We start from the raw sequence: 16,105 nt of genomic DNA, 5'->3' as shown, positions 1-16,105 counted from the left end.
CATAAAGTGTTAAGGCTTTATAGGGTAAGGGAAATGGTACAATGAACATAGCATGAGAAGTTTGAAATTTTGCCTTGAGGGGAGTAGGGGAAAAATATTAAAGAGAACTTGGCTTAGCCACACAACCGTGTGTTTTCATGAGTCGTACCTTTGCTTACACTATTTCTTCATTAGGAATGTCTTTACAGAGAAGGTGATTAGGTTGAACATGAAAGGTGATTAGTGGGATTTGGCCTTGAGGAAAAGAAGAGACGGCAAGGACATTCCTAATGGTAGCAGAAGCAAAGGCATGGACTCATGAGAGCACAGGGTTGCATGGCTAAGCCAAGTTCACTTATGGTGGCTTCAAAGAAGGAAGTGGTAGATGGTGATATGTGAAAGGACAGTGGTGAGAAAGGTGCATATAGCCATTTGATCTCTCACAGAAAGTCTGATCCAAAGTGATCTGAGCAGCAAGAGAATGTATTGCCTCATCAAACAGAGTCACGTAATAGGGCTGGCCCCAGGTATATAAGGCTTTGAAGTATGTGTTTAGTTAGGCACCTTGTGTCTTTCTTCTGGCCTCTCATCTTGGCTTCTGTCTGTTGGCTCTGTTCTCTGGCTGCAGCTCCAAGCCTCAATCATCTCATTACACAGAGCACCAAGCTCAGCAACAGAGACAGTCCACTTCCCCAACAGTTCCAGAAAAACCAGGAAATGAATTTCATTGACACTGATTGACTGGATTTGAGTCACATGCTGGTCCCTATTGATCCTGATGCAATTGCTAGAGGGCAGAATGCATAGATGTCTAAACCACAGGTTCTGCCTTTGGAAATTATTAAGTAGGTGCAAAGCACATGTGGGTAGAATAAAGAGAGAGACCCCAAAGTAAAATTGGGGTGCTGTTGTCAAAGAAGAGAGCATAAATGCTGTGCAAAAACATAACAAATGTCCACTGAAGTTGAAGTTCATATTTGAGAGATCTTGAATGTTGTCTATAAACTAACCAAGGCAACTGCCTCATATTATGGATTTTTTTCCTAAACCTTTAGTAATGAGTTTTGACTGGTTCCTGGCTCTGGTTCTTTGGGGCTTAAACTGAAGAGCAGGTTGCTGTCTTTCCTTCAGTTGTGAGGATGTTCAGCACTGAACAAGATGCAGGATTCTGAGCCTTGACTTTGGTTTTCTTGAGAAACCCTCTCTCAGGCTTTCTCTGCTGAGTATTTTTTAAAGCTGCCTAAACAGACCCCCCACCCCCACCCCACTCACCCAATCCCCATCCTATTGGCAGTCACTTAAGAAGGGAAGTGTGTGATATGGGAATTATTTAGATGGAAACAATCCTTCTGTAATGGCTTTGGCCTCCTCTGGCATGAATTGAGCATTTACAGTAGTGAAGCCATGTTTTATTTATGTTATTTCCTCAAGACCTCTGGTTAGCTTCTCAATTTGCAATGCAAATTAGACATAGAAAAGGTTTTACACACTCTACGTACAATTCTCCATACATCCACATTCTGTGACAAATTGTGATCTTTCGGCCTAACAGTTCTAGTGTAATTTTAGATAATAAAAATATTCACCACTTACAGTTCTAGCTTATGCTAATAGACTCACAGTCATCGGAGATGCTGAGACTAAGCAATAGACTTGGGGCTCAGAAAAGTAACACTACTGATTGCATTGCCTTTTGAAAAAGAAACTTGCAGTGAGAGACTCCAACTTACACCCCAGAACTTGGAAAGAGAAGCAGTTACCATGAATTCAAGCATCACCTGGTATGTGTGCTCTTGCTGGTGTCCTATCATACTCCAAGCAAGGGTGGGAGAGTATATATCAGAGCCACCTTTGAAAGATGGAAAAAAAGACTTGTCTCTCTGCATCTGGTACTGCTTACAAGTTGATTGCTTAAGTGTGCACAGGGGGAGTTGGGCTGTACTCACTACTAGCTAATTGTATGTCCTTTTGTGTAAGGCTGTTGCTTAAGTGGCTATAGCGTCTAAAAGGGGATGCAGGGATAAAGAGATTTTAGATAAATTACTTTACAGAATCCACATGACTAATGGCTGGCTTGGCTCAATAACTGAATTGTGAATTAGAATCAACAACCCAAATGCAAGAAATCTCACTCAGCCTCTGGTCATCCTTCAGTCACTCCACAATCCCAATATTTGTCATTATAGGGTAAGAGTTGCCAGTAGCTGACGACACATTGACCATTAGGCAGGGGTCCGTAGTAACACCTGGCTCTTAGAAATATCTGACACATATCTCAGCTCATTCTTGGAAACAGTGGTTCTTCTTGCATACCATCAGCAACATGCTTTCTCAAATCGAATTGCCTTACACAATGATTTTCTGTCTTCAATAATTAGTCTCATGTGTGCAAAACATAAAACCATGTTATCCCTGGTGACAAGACTGAAAATTCTTTCCCCCACTGTCCTCTAAACTTTAGGAAAACAAATTGCTATTTTTATTTCCTATTGCCTCTCCCAGTGGGTGCACCCTGGGCACACAGCCCTTAAGAAACATCAACAGCGACTGCTATAACAGCGCAACTTCAGCTCCTTGTTACAAAAAGCCTCTGGGTTGCAGTAGGGAGCAAAGTAGTCAATATATTGGACTTGGACAGTACCCAAACAGCCATCACAATTCAGACCATGATTTCCGGCCCAATTCTGGAAAAGTATTTGCTTTCCAAGATAAAAATCTGTTTGGCAGAAAAGAAATGTTTGTTTTAAAACAAAATCCATTTGGTTAATAATTGTCCCCCCAGTTTTAGGTTGCTTTCCTCAATTCTGTAAAGAAAATTTCCTACATTGCCTCTCCCAGTAATTGATGAAAAGTGGACTGAAACTTTGAGGAAGGAATCTGAAGAACCTCTCCAAGTCCTCACTTTCCTGTTTGATAATAGTTGCACCTCCTGCCCTCTATTTTGCTTCCTGAGTTAATTAGAGAGTATAGTATGTAGGGAGTACGAACTAGGTATTCATCAGAAGTTACAGAGATTTAAAATGGGTCACTAAAGTGCTGTATGTTGGCTTAATTTGAAATATGATTCCACAACTATGGCCAACATATACTAGAAGGCAGGTTGTCTATCTGGGAGAATGAGGTTTTTACAAGTCCTAAGTTAGAACACATTTGTCAAAGAGTAGAAGCAATAAGTTACAGGAGTGCATCTTTGGTTAAATAACAGAAGCTGATCTAATCACTAATTTGCAGTACCTTTTGAAGGAAAACAAACAATGCCACTCCTCTGAGAGACCAGATCATTTGTTTTGTTCTTCCCTATTATCCTGATGCCCTCTTTTCATCACAGCATTTCTTTACCTTTTAGTAAATTGTTTTAAAGGTTGAGGACTACCAAGGGTGGAGGGAGGGCAGGGAAGCAATGTTGCAAACGAATTTTACTGATAAAATCAGCTTTTTCAGGTGCTATCAAGTTGAAATAAATAGAGCTCTTATACCACCTACACAGTCTTCCCGCTTCTGTGAGTATTCTTCCTTTTTTTCTCTCTCTTTAAATCGTGGGACACAATTCTGGTTTCTCAGGAGATATATCAAGTTTCAATCAAACAATATAAAACCCAACCGAATAAAATCTGGTACAGCTCAACCACTGTAATAATGTGGAAAGGCTAAGAATGCTGCTGTTATTTAATCTTATGATTTCTCTGAACCTTTCCAATCATTTTCAGTTTCCCTGGGTTGCATAATCTAATAATGAAAACAAAATAAGGTTGTGAGATCTACCTTTTCTGTCTTTCTCTTTCTGATCTAAAGCTTGAAAATCTCTTTTCAATCTCTTCCCTTCAGTTAATGAAATAGTTTCCCACCCCACTCCCATCCTGCCTAGAGACACAATTGCCATGGTTACCTGGATACCTTTTCTCAAAGAATATATGTAGTGGCAATTCAGCAATTTAGACGTCTCAGAGTATTGCACTTAGGAGCAGTAATGAAACCATTATGGAACTACTTGTAGTGAAATACCATTGATGTTACAGTCTGAGATTAAAACTTTAATTTGTATTCATTTACTCCTTTAAAGAGATAAGGATGAGGAGGCAGGTCTCTGTAGCTAAGTAGCAAGTTACTGACAAGAAATGTCATCCACTTGAGACAAGGTGTTGGGGATTGCCTCTTTGTGAACACATGTCGATGAGGCCGAAAGAATAGACAGAATCACCCACCAATCCAATACAAAGTTAGCAGTAAAAGGCCAGTGTGAAGAAGGGTGTATTTGGGAGCAAATGTTCCTCAATAGTGAATCCATGTGAGGGACCAGGGAAAGAGATATTCAAGGATATTGTCTTCATTTTATCTGAAAACAGTGCTTGTTTCCATCAGCTGGATTTGGAACCTCTCATTTAATTCCTTACAGATTTTCTCTAGGGAAAGAATACTTCTCTCTGAGCTTATACTTTTTTGCTATAAAAAAATTTTAATGCATCTCTGAACCAGGGGTCTTAACATCAAGCCCATTCTAGAGAGTTGAAAGACGGTTGGCAAGTAATTTGAACTACTGATAATCAAAAGATCCAAACGTGCCAAGATTGCAATTTAAAGAAAACACATTAGAATGGAGTCAAGATTAACCATATAATGTCATTTACTTTCTTACAAACTCATAGGCAGAATGGGAGAGAAAAGGGTTTAGTTACAGCAAAAATGCTGAGAAATTCAATTAACTATGAGTACTGAAGCTAAAAGTACTGCTTATTACCATGTGCTCAACATTATGTCCCTAATTACTTTTTGAGTACACATTTTTCTGTGAATTAGTACAAGGCCTTTTATTAAATAAACCAGATCTCTTGGAAAGGCAAACAGGAAACACACTAAATTTCCCATTCACATTCCCAAACAATATAATGTGAATTAATATAGAAATAAAACTCAGTTCTATCAGAATCTCTGGATTGCAGTTCCATACCCTGTACTAAAAACATGTGGATGGGTCAGAATTAAAAATTTAAAGATCAAAGTATGTAAATACTAGATTGAGTTATGGATTCGTGTTTATTACCTACAAATAAAGAAATAACGTGGTTTAGAATTTTATATACGAGAACATAGAAATATTCATAAATTTAAAGTTTTTAACATATGTCATATTAATACTTATAATCTATAGGACAAAGATGATGAAAGAAACTAGAGTTCTCATGCGTTATTGGTGGGAATGGAGCTAGTCCATTCTTTCTAGAGGATAACTTGATAATATGTATAAAAATGCATATTTCTTATACACAGAAATTGTATTTCTAAAAATTTATCCTAAAGAAGTAATTGCACAAGTGCAACTAAAGGAGAGAAAGCAAAAAGACACAATATAGCATCATTTGTTATAATCTGCACAAAACTGTAGACATCTTTAACTGCTTCTGTCCTTGAACGTGACTTATTTCTGATGGTATAAGGAAAAAAAACATTTGTTCTGACAAATATTTGAAGAGATATTCACCAAATTGTTTATAGATATGTGTATGTTATTGCACTTTAGGTTCTAGAGTACATGTGCAGAACGTGCAGGAATGTTGCACAGGTACATACATGGCAATGTGGTTTGCTGCTGCTATCCCCATCATTTTGGTGTTTTGTTCATGAAGTCCTTGCCTACTCCTATGTCCTAGATAGTTTTGCCTAGATTTCCTTCTAGGGTTTTTATGGTGCCAGGTCTTATGTTTAAGTCTTTAATCCATCTGGAGTTAATTTTAGTGTAAGGTGTCAGGAAAGGGTCCAGTTTCTGCTTTCTGCACATGGCTAGCCAGTTTTCCCAACACCATTTGTTAAACATGGAATCCTTTCCCCATTGCTTGTTTTTGTCAGGTTTATCAAAGATTGTATAGTTGTATGTATGTTGTGTTGCCTCCGGTGCCTCTGTTTTGTTCCATTGGTCTATATCTCTGTTTTGGTACCAGTACCATGCTGTTTTGATTACTGTAGCCTTGTAGTATAGTTTGAAATCCGGTAGTGTGATGCCCCCCGCTGTGTTCTTTTTGCTTAGAATTGACTTGGCTATGCGGGCTCTCTTTTGGTTCCATATGAAGTTCATGGTGGTTTTTTCCAGTTCTGTGAAGAAAGTCAATGGTAGCTTGATGGGGATAGCATTGATTCTGTAAATTACTTTGGGCAGTATAGCCATTTTCACGATATTAATTCTTCCTAACCATGAACATGGAATATTTCTCCATCTGTTTGTGTCCTCTCTGATTTCGTTGAGCAGTGGTTTGTAGTTCTCCTTGAAGAGGTCTCTTACATTCCTTGTGAGTTGTATTCCAAGGTATTTTATTCGTGTGCATTCTTTATGATAAAACAATTTATAATCCTTTGGATATATACCCAGTAATGGGATTGCTGGGTCAATTGGAATTTCTATTTCTAGGTTTTTGAGGAATTGCCACACTGTCTTCCACACTGGTTGAACTAATTTACACTCCCACCAACAGTGTAAAAGTGTTCCTATTTCTCCACATCCTCTCCAGCAGCTGTTGTCCCCAGATTTTTTAACATTCATCATTCTAACTGGCATGGGATGGTATCTCAATGTAGTTTTGATTTGCATTTCTCTAATGACCAGTGATGATGAGCATTTTTTCAAATGTTTGTTGGCCTCATATATGTCTTCTTATGAAAAGTGTTTGTTCATATCCTTCACCCACTTTTGAATGGGCTTGTTTGGTTTTTTTCTTGTAAATCTGTTTTAGATCTTTGTAGATTCTGGATACTAGCCCTTCGTCAGATGGGTAGATTGCAAAAATTTTTTCCATTCTGTTGGTTGCTGGTTCACTCTAATGATCGTTTCTTCTGCTGTGCAGAAGCTCTGGAGTTTAATTAGATCCCATTTGTCTATTTTGGCTTTTGTGGCCAATGCTTTTGGTGTTTTAGTCATGAAGTCCTGCCTATGTCCTGAATGGTTTTGCCTAGGTTTTCTTCTAGGGTTTTTATGGTAGTACGTCTTATGTTTAAGTCTTTAATCCATCTGGAGTTATTTTAGTGTAAGGTGTCAGGAAGGGGTCCAGTTTCTGCTTTCTGCACATGGCTAGCCAGTTTCCCAACACCATTTGTTAAACAGGGAATCTTTTCCCCATTGATTATTTTTGGCAGGTTTGTCAAAGATCAGATGGTTGTATATGTGTGGCATTGCCTCTGAGGACTCTGTTCTGTTCCATTGGTCTATATCTGTTTGGATAGCAGTACCATGCTGTTTTGATTACTGTAGACTTATAGTATAGTTTAAAGTCAGGTAGCCTGATACCTCCAGCTTTGGTCTTTTTGCTTAGAATTGACTTGTCTATGTGGGCTCTCTTTTAGTTCCATATGAAATTTAAGGTGGTATTTTCCAGTTCTGTGAACATGGTCATTGGTAGCTTGATGGGGATAACAATGAATCTATTAATTACTTTGGGCAGTATGGCCATTTTCACGATATTGATTCTTCCTAACCATGAGCATGGAATGTTTCTCCATCTGTTTGTGTCCTCTCTTATTTCATTGAGCAGTGGTTTGTAGTTTTCCTTGAAGAGGTCCTCTACATCCTTTGTTAGTTGTATTCCTAGGTATTTTATTCTCTTTGTAGCAATTGTAAATGGCAGTTCATTCTTGATTTGGCTCTCCTTAAGTCTGTATTGGTGTATAGGAATGCTTGTGATTTTTGCACATTGACTTGGTATCCTGAGATTTTGCTGAAGTTGCTTGTCAGTTTCAGGAGATTTTGGGCTGAGATGATGGGATCTTCTAAAAATAAAATAATGTCATCAGTAAATAGAGACAATTTGACTTCCTCCTTTCCTGATTAAATACGCTTTATTTCTTTTTCTTGCCCAATTGCTCTGGCTAGAACTTCCAATACTATATTGAATAAGAGTGGTGAGAGAAGGCATCCTTGTCTAGTGCCAGATTTCAAAGAGAATGCTTCTAGTTTTTGCCCATTCAGTATGATATTGGCTGTGGGTTTGTTGTAACTAGGTTTTATTATTTTGAGATACGTTCCATTGATACCTACTTTATTGAGAGTTTTTAGCATAAACTGGTGTTGAATTTGTGGAAGGCCTTCTCTGCATCTATTGAGATAATCATGTGGTTTTTGTGTTTGGTTTTGTTTATGTGGTGAATTACGTTTATAGACTTGCATATATTGAATGAGCCTTGCATCCCCAGGATGAAGCCTACTTGATTATGTTGGATAAGCTTTTTGATGTGCTGTTGCAATCAGTTTGCCAGTATTTTATTGAAGATTTTTGCATCAATATTCATCATGGATATTGGCCTGAAGTTTTCTTTTTTAGTTATATCTCTGCTGAGTTTTGGTATCAGGATGTTGTTGGTCTCATAAAATGTTTTGGGAAGGATTCCCTCTTTTTCAATTGTTTGGAATACTTTCAGAAGGAGTAATACCAGCTTCTCTTTGTATGTCTGAAAAATTCATCTGTGAACCCATCTGGACCTGGGTTTTTTTTGGTTGATAGGCTATTAATTGCTGCCTCAACTTCAGCCCTTGTTATTACTCTATTCAGGGTTTCAACTTCTCCCTGGGTTAGGCTTGGGAAGGTGCAAGTGTCCAGGAATTTATCCATTTCTCCCAGGTTTATAAGAGTTGTTTGTAGTAATTTCTGATGGTAGTTTGTATCCCCTTTATCATTTTTTATTGCATCTATTTGATTCTTCTCTTTTCTTCTTTATTAATCTGGCTAGTAGTCTAGTTTGTTGATCTTTTCAAAAATACAGCTCCTAAATTTATCAATTTTTGGAAGGGTTTTTTGTGTCTCTATCTCCTTCAGTTCTGCTCTGATCTTCGTTATTTCTTGTCTTCAGCTAGGTTTTGAGTTTTTTTTAACTTGCTCCTCTAGCTCTTTCAATTTTGATGATAGGGTGTCAATTTTGGATCTCTCCATTCTCCTCATATGGGCACTTATTGCTATATATTTTCCTCTAGATATTGCTTTAAATGTGTCCCAGATATTCTGGTGTGTTGTGTTTTCATTCTTGTTGGTTTCTAAGAACATCTTCATTTCTGCCTACCTTTCATTGTTTATCCAGTCAACATTCAAGAGCCAGTTGTTCAGTTTCCATGAAGCTGTGTGGCTCTGAATTAGTTTCTGAATTCTGAGTTCTAACTTGATTGCATTGTGGTCTGAGAGACTGTTTGTTATGATTTCCGTTCTTTTGCATTTGCTGAGGAGTGATTTACTTCCAATTACGTGGTCAATTTTAGAGTAGATGTGATGTGGTACTGAGAAGAATGTATATTCTGTGGATTTGGGGTGGAGAGTTCTGCAAATGTCTATTAGGTTTGCTTGTTCCAGGTCTGAGTTCAAGTCCTGGATATCCTCGTTAATTTTCTGTCTGGTTGATCTGTCTAATATTGACAATGGGGTGTAAAAGTCTCTCACTATTATTGTGTGGGAGTCTAAGTCTCTTTGTAAGTCATTAAGTACTTACCTTATATATCTGGGTGCTCCTGTATTGGGTCTGTATATATTTAGGATCGTTAGCTCTTCTTGTTGCATCAATTCTTTTACCATTATGTAATGTCCTTCTTTGTCTCTTTTGATCTTTGTTGCTTTAAAGTCTATTTTATCAGAGACGAGAATTGCAACTGCTGCTTTTTTTTTTTGCTCTCCATTTGCTTGGTAAATCTTCCTCCAGCCCTTTATTTTGAGCCGTTGCATATCTTTGCATGTGAGATGGGTTTTCTGGATACAGCACACCGATGGGTTTTGGCTTTTTATCCAATTTGCCAGTCTGTGTCTTTTGATTGGGGCATTTAGTACATTTACATTTAGGGTTAAAATTGTTATGTGTGAATTTGATCCTGCTATTTTGATGCTAGCTGGCTGTTTTGCCTGTTAGTTTATGCATATTCTTCTATTTTGTTTATGGCCTTTACCATTTGGTATGTTTTTGGAGTGGCTGGTACTGGTTGTTCATTTCTCTGTTTAGTGTTTCTATCAGGAGCTTTTATAGGGCAGGCCTGGTGGTAATGAAATCTCTCAGCAACTGCTTGTTCATAAAGAACTTTATTTATCCTTCACTTATGAAGCTTAGTTTGGCTGGATATGAAATTCTAGTTTGAAAGTTCTTTTCTTTAAGAATGTTGAATATTGGCCCCCACTCTCTTCTGGCTTGTAGGGTTTCTGCCAAGAGATCTGCTGTGAGTCTCATGGGCTTCCCTTTGTGGGTAACCCGATCTTTCTCTCTGGCTGCCTTTCGCATCTTTTTCCTTCATTTCAACCCTGGCAAATCTGATGATTATGTTCCTTGGGGTTGCTCTTCTTGAGGAATATCTTTGCAGTGTTCTCTGTATTTCCTGGACTTGAATATTGGCCTGGCTTGCTAGGTTGTGGAAGTTCTTCTGGATAATATCCTTAAGAGTGTTTTCCAGCTTGGAATCATTCTTTCTGTCACATTCAGGTATACCTATCAAATGCAGATTAGGTGTTTTCACATAATCCCATATTTCTCGGGGGCTTTGTTCATTTCTTTTTAGTGTTTTTTCTCTAAACTTGCCTTCTCACTTTATTTCTTTGAATTGATCTTCAATCTCTGATATCCATTCTTCTGCTTGGTTGATTTGGCTATTGAAATTTGTGTATGCTTTGTGAGGTTCTTGTGTTGTGAGTTTCAGCTCCATCAATTCATTTATATTCTTCTCTAAGCTGTTTATTCTTGTTAGCATTTCGTCAAACCTTTTATCAAGGTTCTTAGTTTCTTCACATTGTTTTAGAACATGTTCTTTTAGTTCAGAGAAGTTTGTTATTACCCCCTTTCTGAAGCCTGTTTCTATCAATTCATCAGACTCATTCTCCAGCCAGCCTTGTTCCCTTGGTGGTGAGGAGTTGTGATCCCTTAAAGGAGGAGAGGTGTTCTGCTTTTGGGTGTTTTCATCCTATTTGCACTGGTTTCTGCCCATCTTTGTGGATTTATCTACCTGTGGTCTTTGTAGTTGGTAACTTTCAGATGGGGTCTCTGAGTGGATGTCCTTTTTGTTGCTGATGAAGTTATTTCTTTCTGTTTTTCAGTTTTCCTTCTAACAGTCAGGTCCCTCTGCTATAGGACTGCTGGAGGTCCACTCCATACCCTCCTTGCCTGAGGATCATCTGTGGTGGCTGCAGAACAGTAAGGGTTGCTGCCAGTTTTTTCTTCTGTTATCTTTGTCCCAGAAGGATATCTGCCAGATGTCAGCCTGAACTCTCCTTTATGAGGTGTCTCTTTGGATATACTGAGGTCAGAGAGCTGCTTGAGGAGACAGTCTGTCCCTTATAGGAGCTCAAGTGCTGACCTGTGAGCTCCATTGTTCTGTTCAGAGCTGCTGGGCAGGTACGTTGAGGTCTGCTGCAGCAGAACTCATAACAGCCTTTTTTTCTCAGGTGCTCTGTCCTAGGAAGGTGAGACTTTATTTATAAGCTCCTGATGTGTTGCTGCCTTTTTTCAGAGATGCCCTGCCCCGTGATGAGGTAGCCTAGTGACAGTCTCACAGCTGAGGCATTGCTAAGCTGCCATGGGCTCTGCCCTGCTGCTGTGTGAACTTCCTTGTAGTTTTGTTCATGGAGATATAGTTAGAACTGCCTCGTTAAGAGTGGTCTGCCTCAGCAATGGCAGACTGTCTCTGTAATGGTGGACTGCCTTGGTAGTGGTGGATTGCCTCAGTGATGGTGCACTGCCTCAGTAATGGTTGATGCCATTCCCCTCACAGAGCTGGACCATCCTGGGTCCAGGTGTGAAACTCTCAATCCAGATCATTTCAGATTGTTGGTCTTTGTGGGCTGGGACCCGCTAAACCAGATCACTTGACTCCCTGTTTCAGCTCCCAAAATGGGTGACTTTTTTTTCAGTTGAATGGGTGGCTCTGTCTCCCAGGCATCCAGGTGCCAGTTGAAGTGGCCACCTAGATTTGTGTGAGTTTTTGTGTGGAGACCTGCTGTGCCAGCTGAAACAGCCATGCTTTTCAGAGACTGGTGGTGCTTTTCTGCCCAGGAATCTCCTGGTCTGTGGGCAGTAAAACTCATTTGGAAATGTGGTGATCACTCACCCTTTGTGTTCTTGCTGGGAGCTGCACTCCAGAGCTGTTCCTATTCAGCCATCTTGGATTGTCTTCACCAAATTGTTAACATGGTTATTTTTGATGGGAGGAATCTGGATGATTTTTAATTTCTTCTTTGTACCTGTCTTTACTACAATAAGCATGTATTAGTTTTATAATCAGGCAATAATTTAGCTGTTAAGGGTCAAATCGTGTTCTCCCCAAAATATGTTAAAGTCCTAACTCATAGTACCTCTGAATGTCATCTTATTTGAAATGAGTCTTTGCACATGTAGTCAGCAAAATCAAGTTAAAATGAGGTCATACTGAATTAGAGTGGGCCCTGATCCAATATGACTGATGTACTCATGAGAGAGACCCACGGGAAGAAGGTGGCCATGCAACCAGGGAGGCAGAGACTGGAGTGAGGCAACTACAAGCCAAGGAATGCCAAGATTGGCAGCAAACACCAGAATCTGGAGGAAGCAATGAAAGGTTCTCCTCTACAGGTTTCAAAGGGTGCTTGGCCCTGCTAACACCTTGATTTCAGACTTCTAGTCCCCAGAACCGTGAAACACTAAATGTCCGTCATTTTAAGATACCTAGTTTGTGGTACTATGGCAGCCCTAATAAACCAACACAAAAGCTATTTTAATTTGGGGAAGAAATTTCATTTGCTATTCAGATGCTATAGAAGGTTCATGATTCTACCATGCCACACATGGAATAGCAAACTCCTCTATTAACTGTTCTGTATCCAATATAGTAATCTAAAATTGAATTAATTGTATTTAGAAAAAAAGAAGTGGAAACATTCTATTAGGTTGATGAAAAAGTAATTGTACCAACCTAATATTTCTTAGTTTTTCTACAGATGATATAAATGCTGAAGTGGTTCTGAACACATCCCTAGGCAACAGAAGCATTTTTCAAGGGCCCCCAAAGACTAATCCTTCTCTGAACTATCATATATATTATGAAGTATCCAGACATCTGTCTCATTGATGGACTACTTTAAAGAATATCAGGCCAGCTTGTCATAATTTTTATTTTTTCCCTTAACCATATTAAATATGAGTGTAACAATGAGCTGAAAGGAAAATTAGGTCCCAAGTGTTCTGGCATTTTTTCAATATCGAAGGTCAACCACATAGCAGTGAGCCAGAATGCTTTGTGAGAAGACATATGGCATTTGTTGGGGAGGAGAAAGGGTGGGAGGAGGAGTATCCTGTTTCCAGCTGCCTTCTAAAGTCAGCCTTGATATCTATAAAATCTTGTTGCATTTCATGTAGCCTCATAATTATTTTCTTTCTAAAATGGCCTTTGGTAATCTTGAGAACCAAGAAGATAAGTCTACAGGAATCTCATGCCTCTGACTGTGCTACATCTTCAGCAATGGAAAAAAATTGAGGCTCTGATTGCACCATGGGTGAACAGATGTCCTAGTTCAGCACTGAAGTCTTCTAGGAGAAGGCTACAGCTTATGGAAAGTATGATACTAGGCTGAAGTCACTCATATTCTCTTCAGAGTAACTACACTATTACTAATTTAATAAAATCATCCCTGTTTGGATGCTCATATGATAGAGAATTCAGTGGAATGCAGCCAACTATGCATGCATGGAGAGAATATGTATGTACCTAGCATGATCTGGAAGATAACTAAGGGGCCAAGGATTAGTCAAGCACTTGGGCAGCTTCAAATGACAGAAACCCAATTCTAAAAAGTTTATACCAAGAAAAAGAGAATGGATTTTGTTGGGAAATCAAAGGGTAGAGGTGGCATCCAGTCTCTAAGGTCTCATTAAATACGTGTCTGACACTGTGCTCCCTTTTCAGATCTGTTCTCCTTCGGCAGTAGCCTTATGTTTTGTTTTTCTTTTTTCCTAGCAAATGTTCTCCCATCTGGACTTCTTCCATCTGGCCAGAACAAGTAGGTATAACTCCTAACTGGCATTCTTATGGTTCACAATCCAAAATGAAAGAAAAAAAAAAAGGAGAAAATGTCTCCTTTCTCTGTGTCCATATACAAATATTTCAGGGAGGTTCTCTGTTGGATTTGGAATAGTTGTTCACACTTGAGTCAACTATCCTAGCCAAGCAGATGTGGCGCTCTGATCATCCAGGCCTGGATCTGCAGCCAGGAGGGCAGGGCACTGAAACTTGTAACTCTATTAAGACAAAGTGGAGTGGCAGGATCAACATGGAGTTCTGCTCTCAGAGGCAGAGGACAGTGGTGCAAGAAAGACAAACAGTAGTTGCCCACAAGCATACTTTCATTCCCCAAATGCCACCTCTTCTTCTTGACCTAGACTTCCATGTCACTTGAAATCTTTGTTTTACTCTTTGAGGTGACAACTACCATATATTATATAAAAAATAGATGTAGGTAGATAGATACTATGTAAACATTCAAAGATTACAAATGGCTCGAACCTTGCAGAGCTGACAAAAAGCGATGATAAACCAAACTCTATTAGCATGTAAATAAAACTTGATTGCAAAATAAAACTTGTACATGAACTGAGATTTAAATTAAGGAACCGTTAGGTATATATGTTGGGAAGTATAAGAACATCTTACTTTTTAAAATCAAGCTATAAATAAATATAAAACTACATTTTAAAAATGTCATAAAGGCAACTCACTAATTTGGAGAAAGAAATACAAATACCGAATGCATAGTTATAATCTTTCCTATTCAAGCAAGAATTCTGTTTGGCCATTCAAAAATATTTCCTGAATGAAGTAGAAAGTCCAGTTCACCTCGTAAATAGATATGGTCAGTGTTGCATTTTCCCCTTAAAGTGGAGTCTAGGCCACCAAAAAATTTGTCTTTTAGAAAAAATATTTAAGAAGAATTATAAATGACTTACAAAACAAAAGCTGTGAACTTACAGCAGTGTGGTTCTTAGAGATGAGGACTCACCATTCAAGCCATGGCAAAAGTTGAAGCCGAAGTTTGACTTCTGCCCATCACCCTCTTTCCCACTCGCAGGACCTAGAACTTGACTTACATGTGCTCAGGGTCCCACAGTTTGCCTCAGGCTAAGATTACATCATAAAGACCCATCCCCCAGACCCTTAGGCTCCCTGAGGTAGTAGTGTTTATTTTCTCCTTTTAGGTATCAACTTTTGAGGGAAAACTCCAGGTGATAAAGCTGTATTTCCAATTGGGAATCAAAGAATCTTTTCACAACCTTTTAATCAGGACCTCAGTTGGAACCACCTGGAGCCTGGACAGAATCATTTATGAAACAGGAGATTCAGGAGCCCTTTTCATAAAAAATAAAGTGTCTAAGACAAGGCAGTTAGCTTTCCAATATTCACATGTGTATTGTTTGGCCATTGTAACACAGTGAAACTTCATCTCTACTAAAATAGAAAAAATTAGCTGGGCATGGCAGTGTGCACCTGTAGTCCCACTCAGGAGGCTGGAGGCTGAGGCAGGAGAATTGATTGAACCTGGGAGGTGGAGGTTGTAGTGAACGGAGATTGTGCCACCGCACTCCAGCACTCCAACCTGGTGACAGAGCAAGACTGTCAAAAAAAAAAAAGGCCTATATCTAACTAGTGGTTTTCAAATTTTTGAAAAATTAGAACATAAAATGATCAACTACAATTGTTTTATCCAGGCAATGTCTGTCAACATTTTCATATATGTCATTCAAAATTTTAATCTCCATGTAAACATGAAATATAAATATATTTTTTTCACAGGAGTAATTTTATTTTATAACAAATATTTTATTACCTGATTTTTAAAATGCAATATAATTTTTTCACTTAAATAAATATTTCTTTAGCATCATTTTATTTCAAGTCATGATGGTGGGGTATTGGGAAAAGTTTTCAGTTAGTGATAATTGCGCCTCGGATAAACTTCATTGGCTATGATATTGCCACTGCACAAAGCTTGAGCATCATTTTAATCTGTTGTAAAACTCTAACATCATGGATGTAATGAAGATTTTAGTTATTCCTTCTTTATTTTCTGCTGCTATTAACAATTCTGGGATGACATAAACTTTTATGCATATTTCCTTAGGCTCAATTCCTGGAGATATAATTGCTGGATCAAAGAGTTTGCAT

The 16,105-nt window shown here is 38.7% G+C and overlaps 1 protein-coding gene and 1 non-coding gene across 26 annotated transcripts in view; one reads left to right on the top strand and one right to left on the bottom strand.

Annotated features, from left to right (window-relative positions):
• PPP2R2B (protein phosphatase 2 regulatory subunit Bbeta) overlaps positions 1–16,105 on the top strand; it is a 494,567-nt gene that overhangs the window by 120,356 nt on the left and 358,106 nt on the right. For 13 of the 25 annotated variants that reach the window (XM_054250406.2, XM_078362502.1, XM_035287695.3 and 10 more), the window contains one exon: positions 13,904–13,946. The exons of the other annotated variants lie outside the window; for them this stretch is intronic. In XM_054250406.2, the coding sequence (XP_054106381.1) occupies positions 13,907–13,946 (40 nt within the window). In that variant the 5' untranslated portion in view covers positions 13,904–13,906. The remainder of the gene's footprint in view (positions 1–13,903; positions 13,947–16,105) is intronic. 25 annotated transcript variants of the gene reach the window in all.
• Positions 15,789–15,930, bottom strand: LOC118151759 (U4 spliceosomal RNA). Its single transcript, XR_004740172.1, has one exon. It is a non-coding gene; the product is annotated as a U4 spliceosomal RNA (small nuclear RNA).

The sequence above is a fragment of the Callithrix jacchus genome, chromosome 2 (genome assembly GCF_049354715.1).
Source record: "Callithrix jacchus isolate 240 chromosome 2, calJac240_pri, whole genome shotgun sequence".
NCBI lineage: Eukaryota > Metazoa > Chordata > Mammalia > Primates > Cebidae > Callithrix > Callithrix jacchus.
The sequence above is the reverse complement of the archived record's forward strand: the minus strand, read 5'-3'. Positions and strand labels throughout refer to the sequence as shown.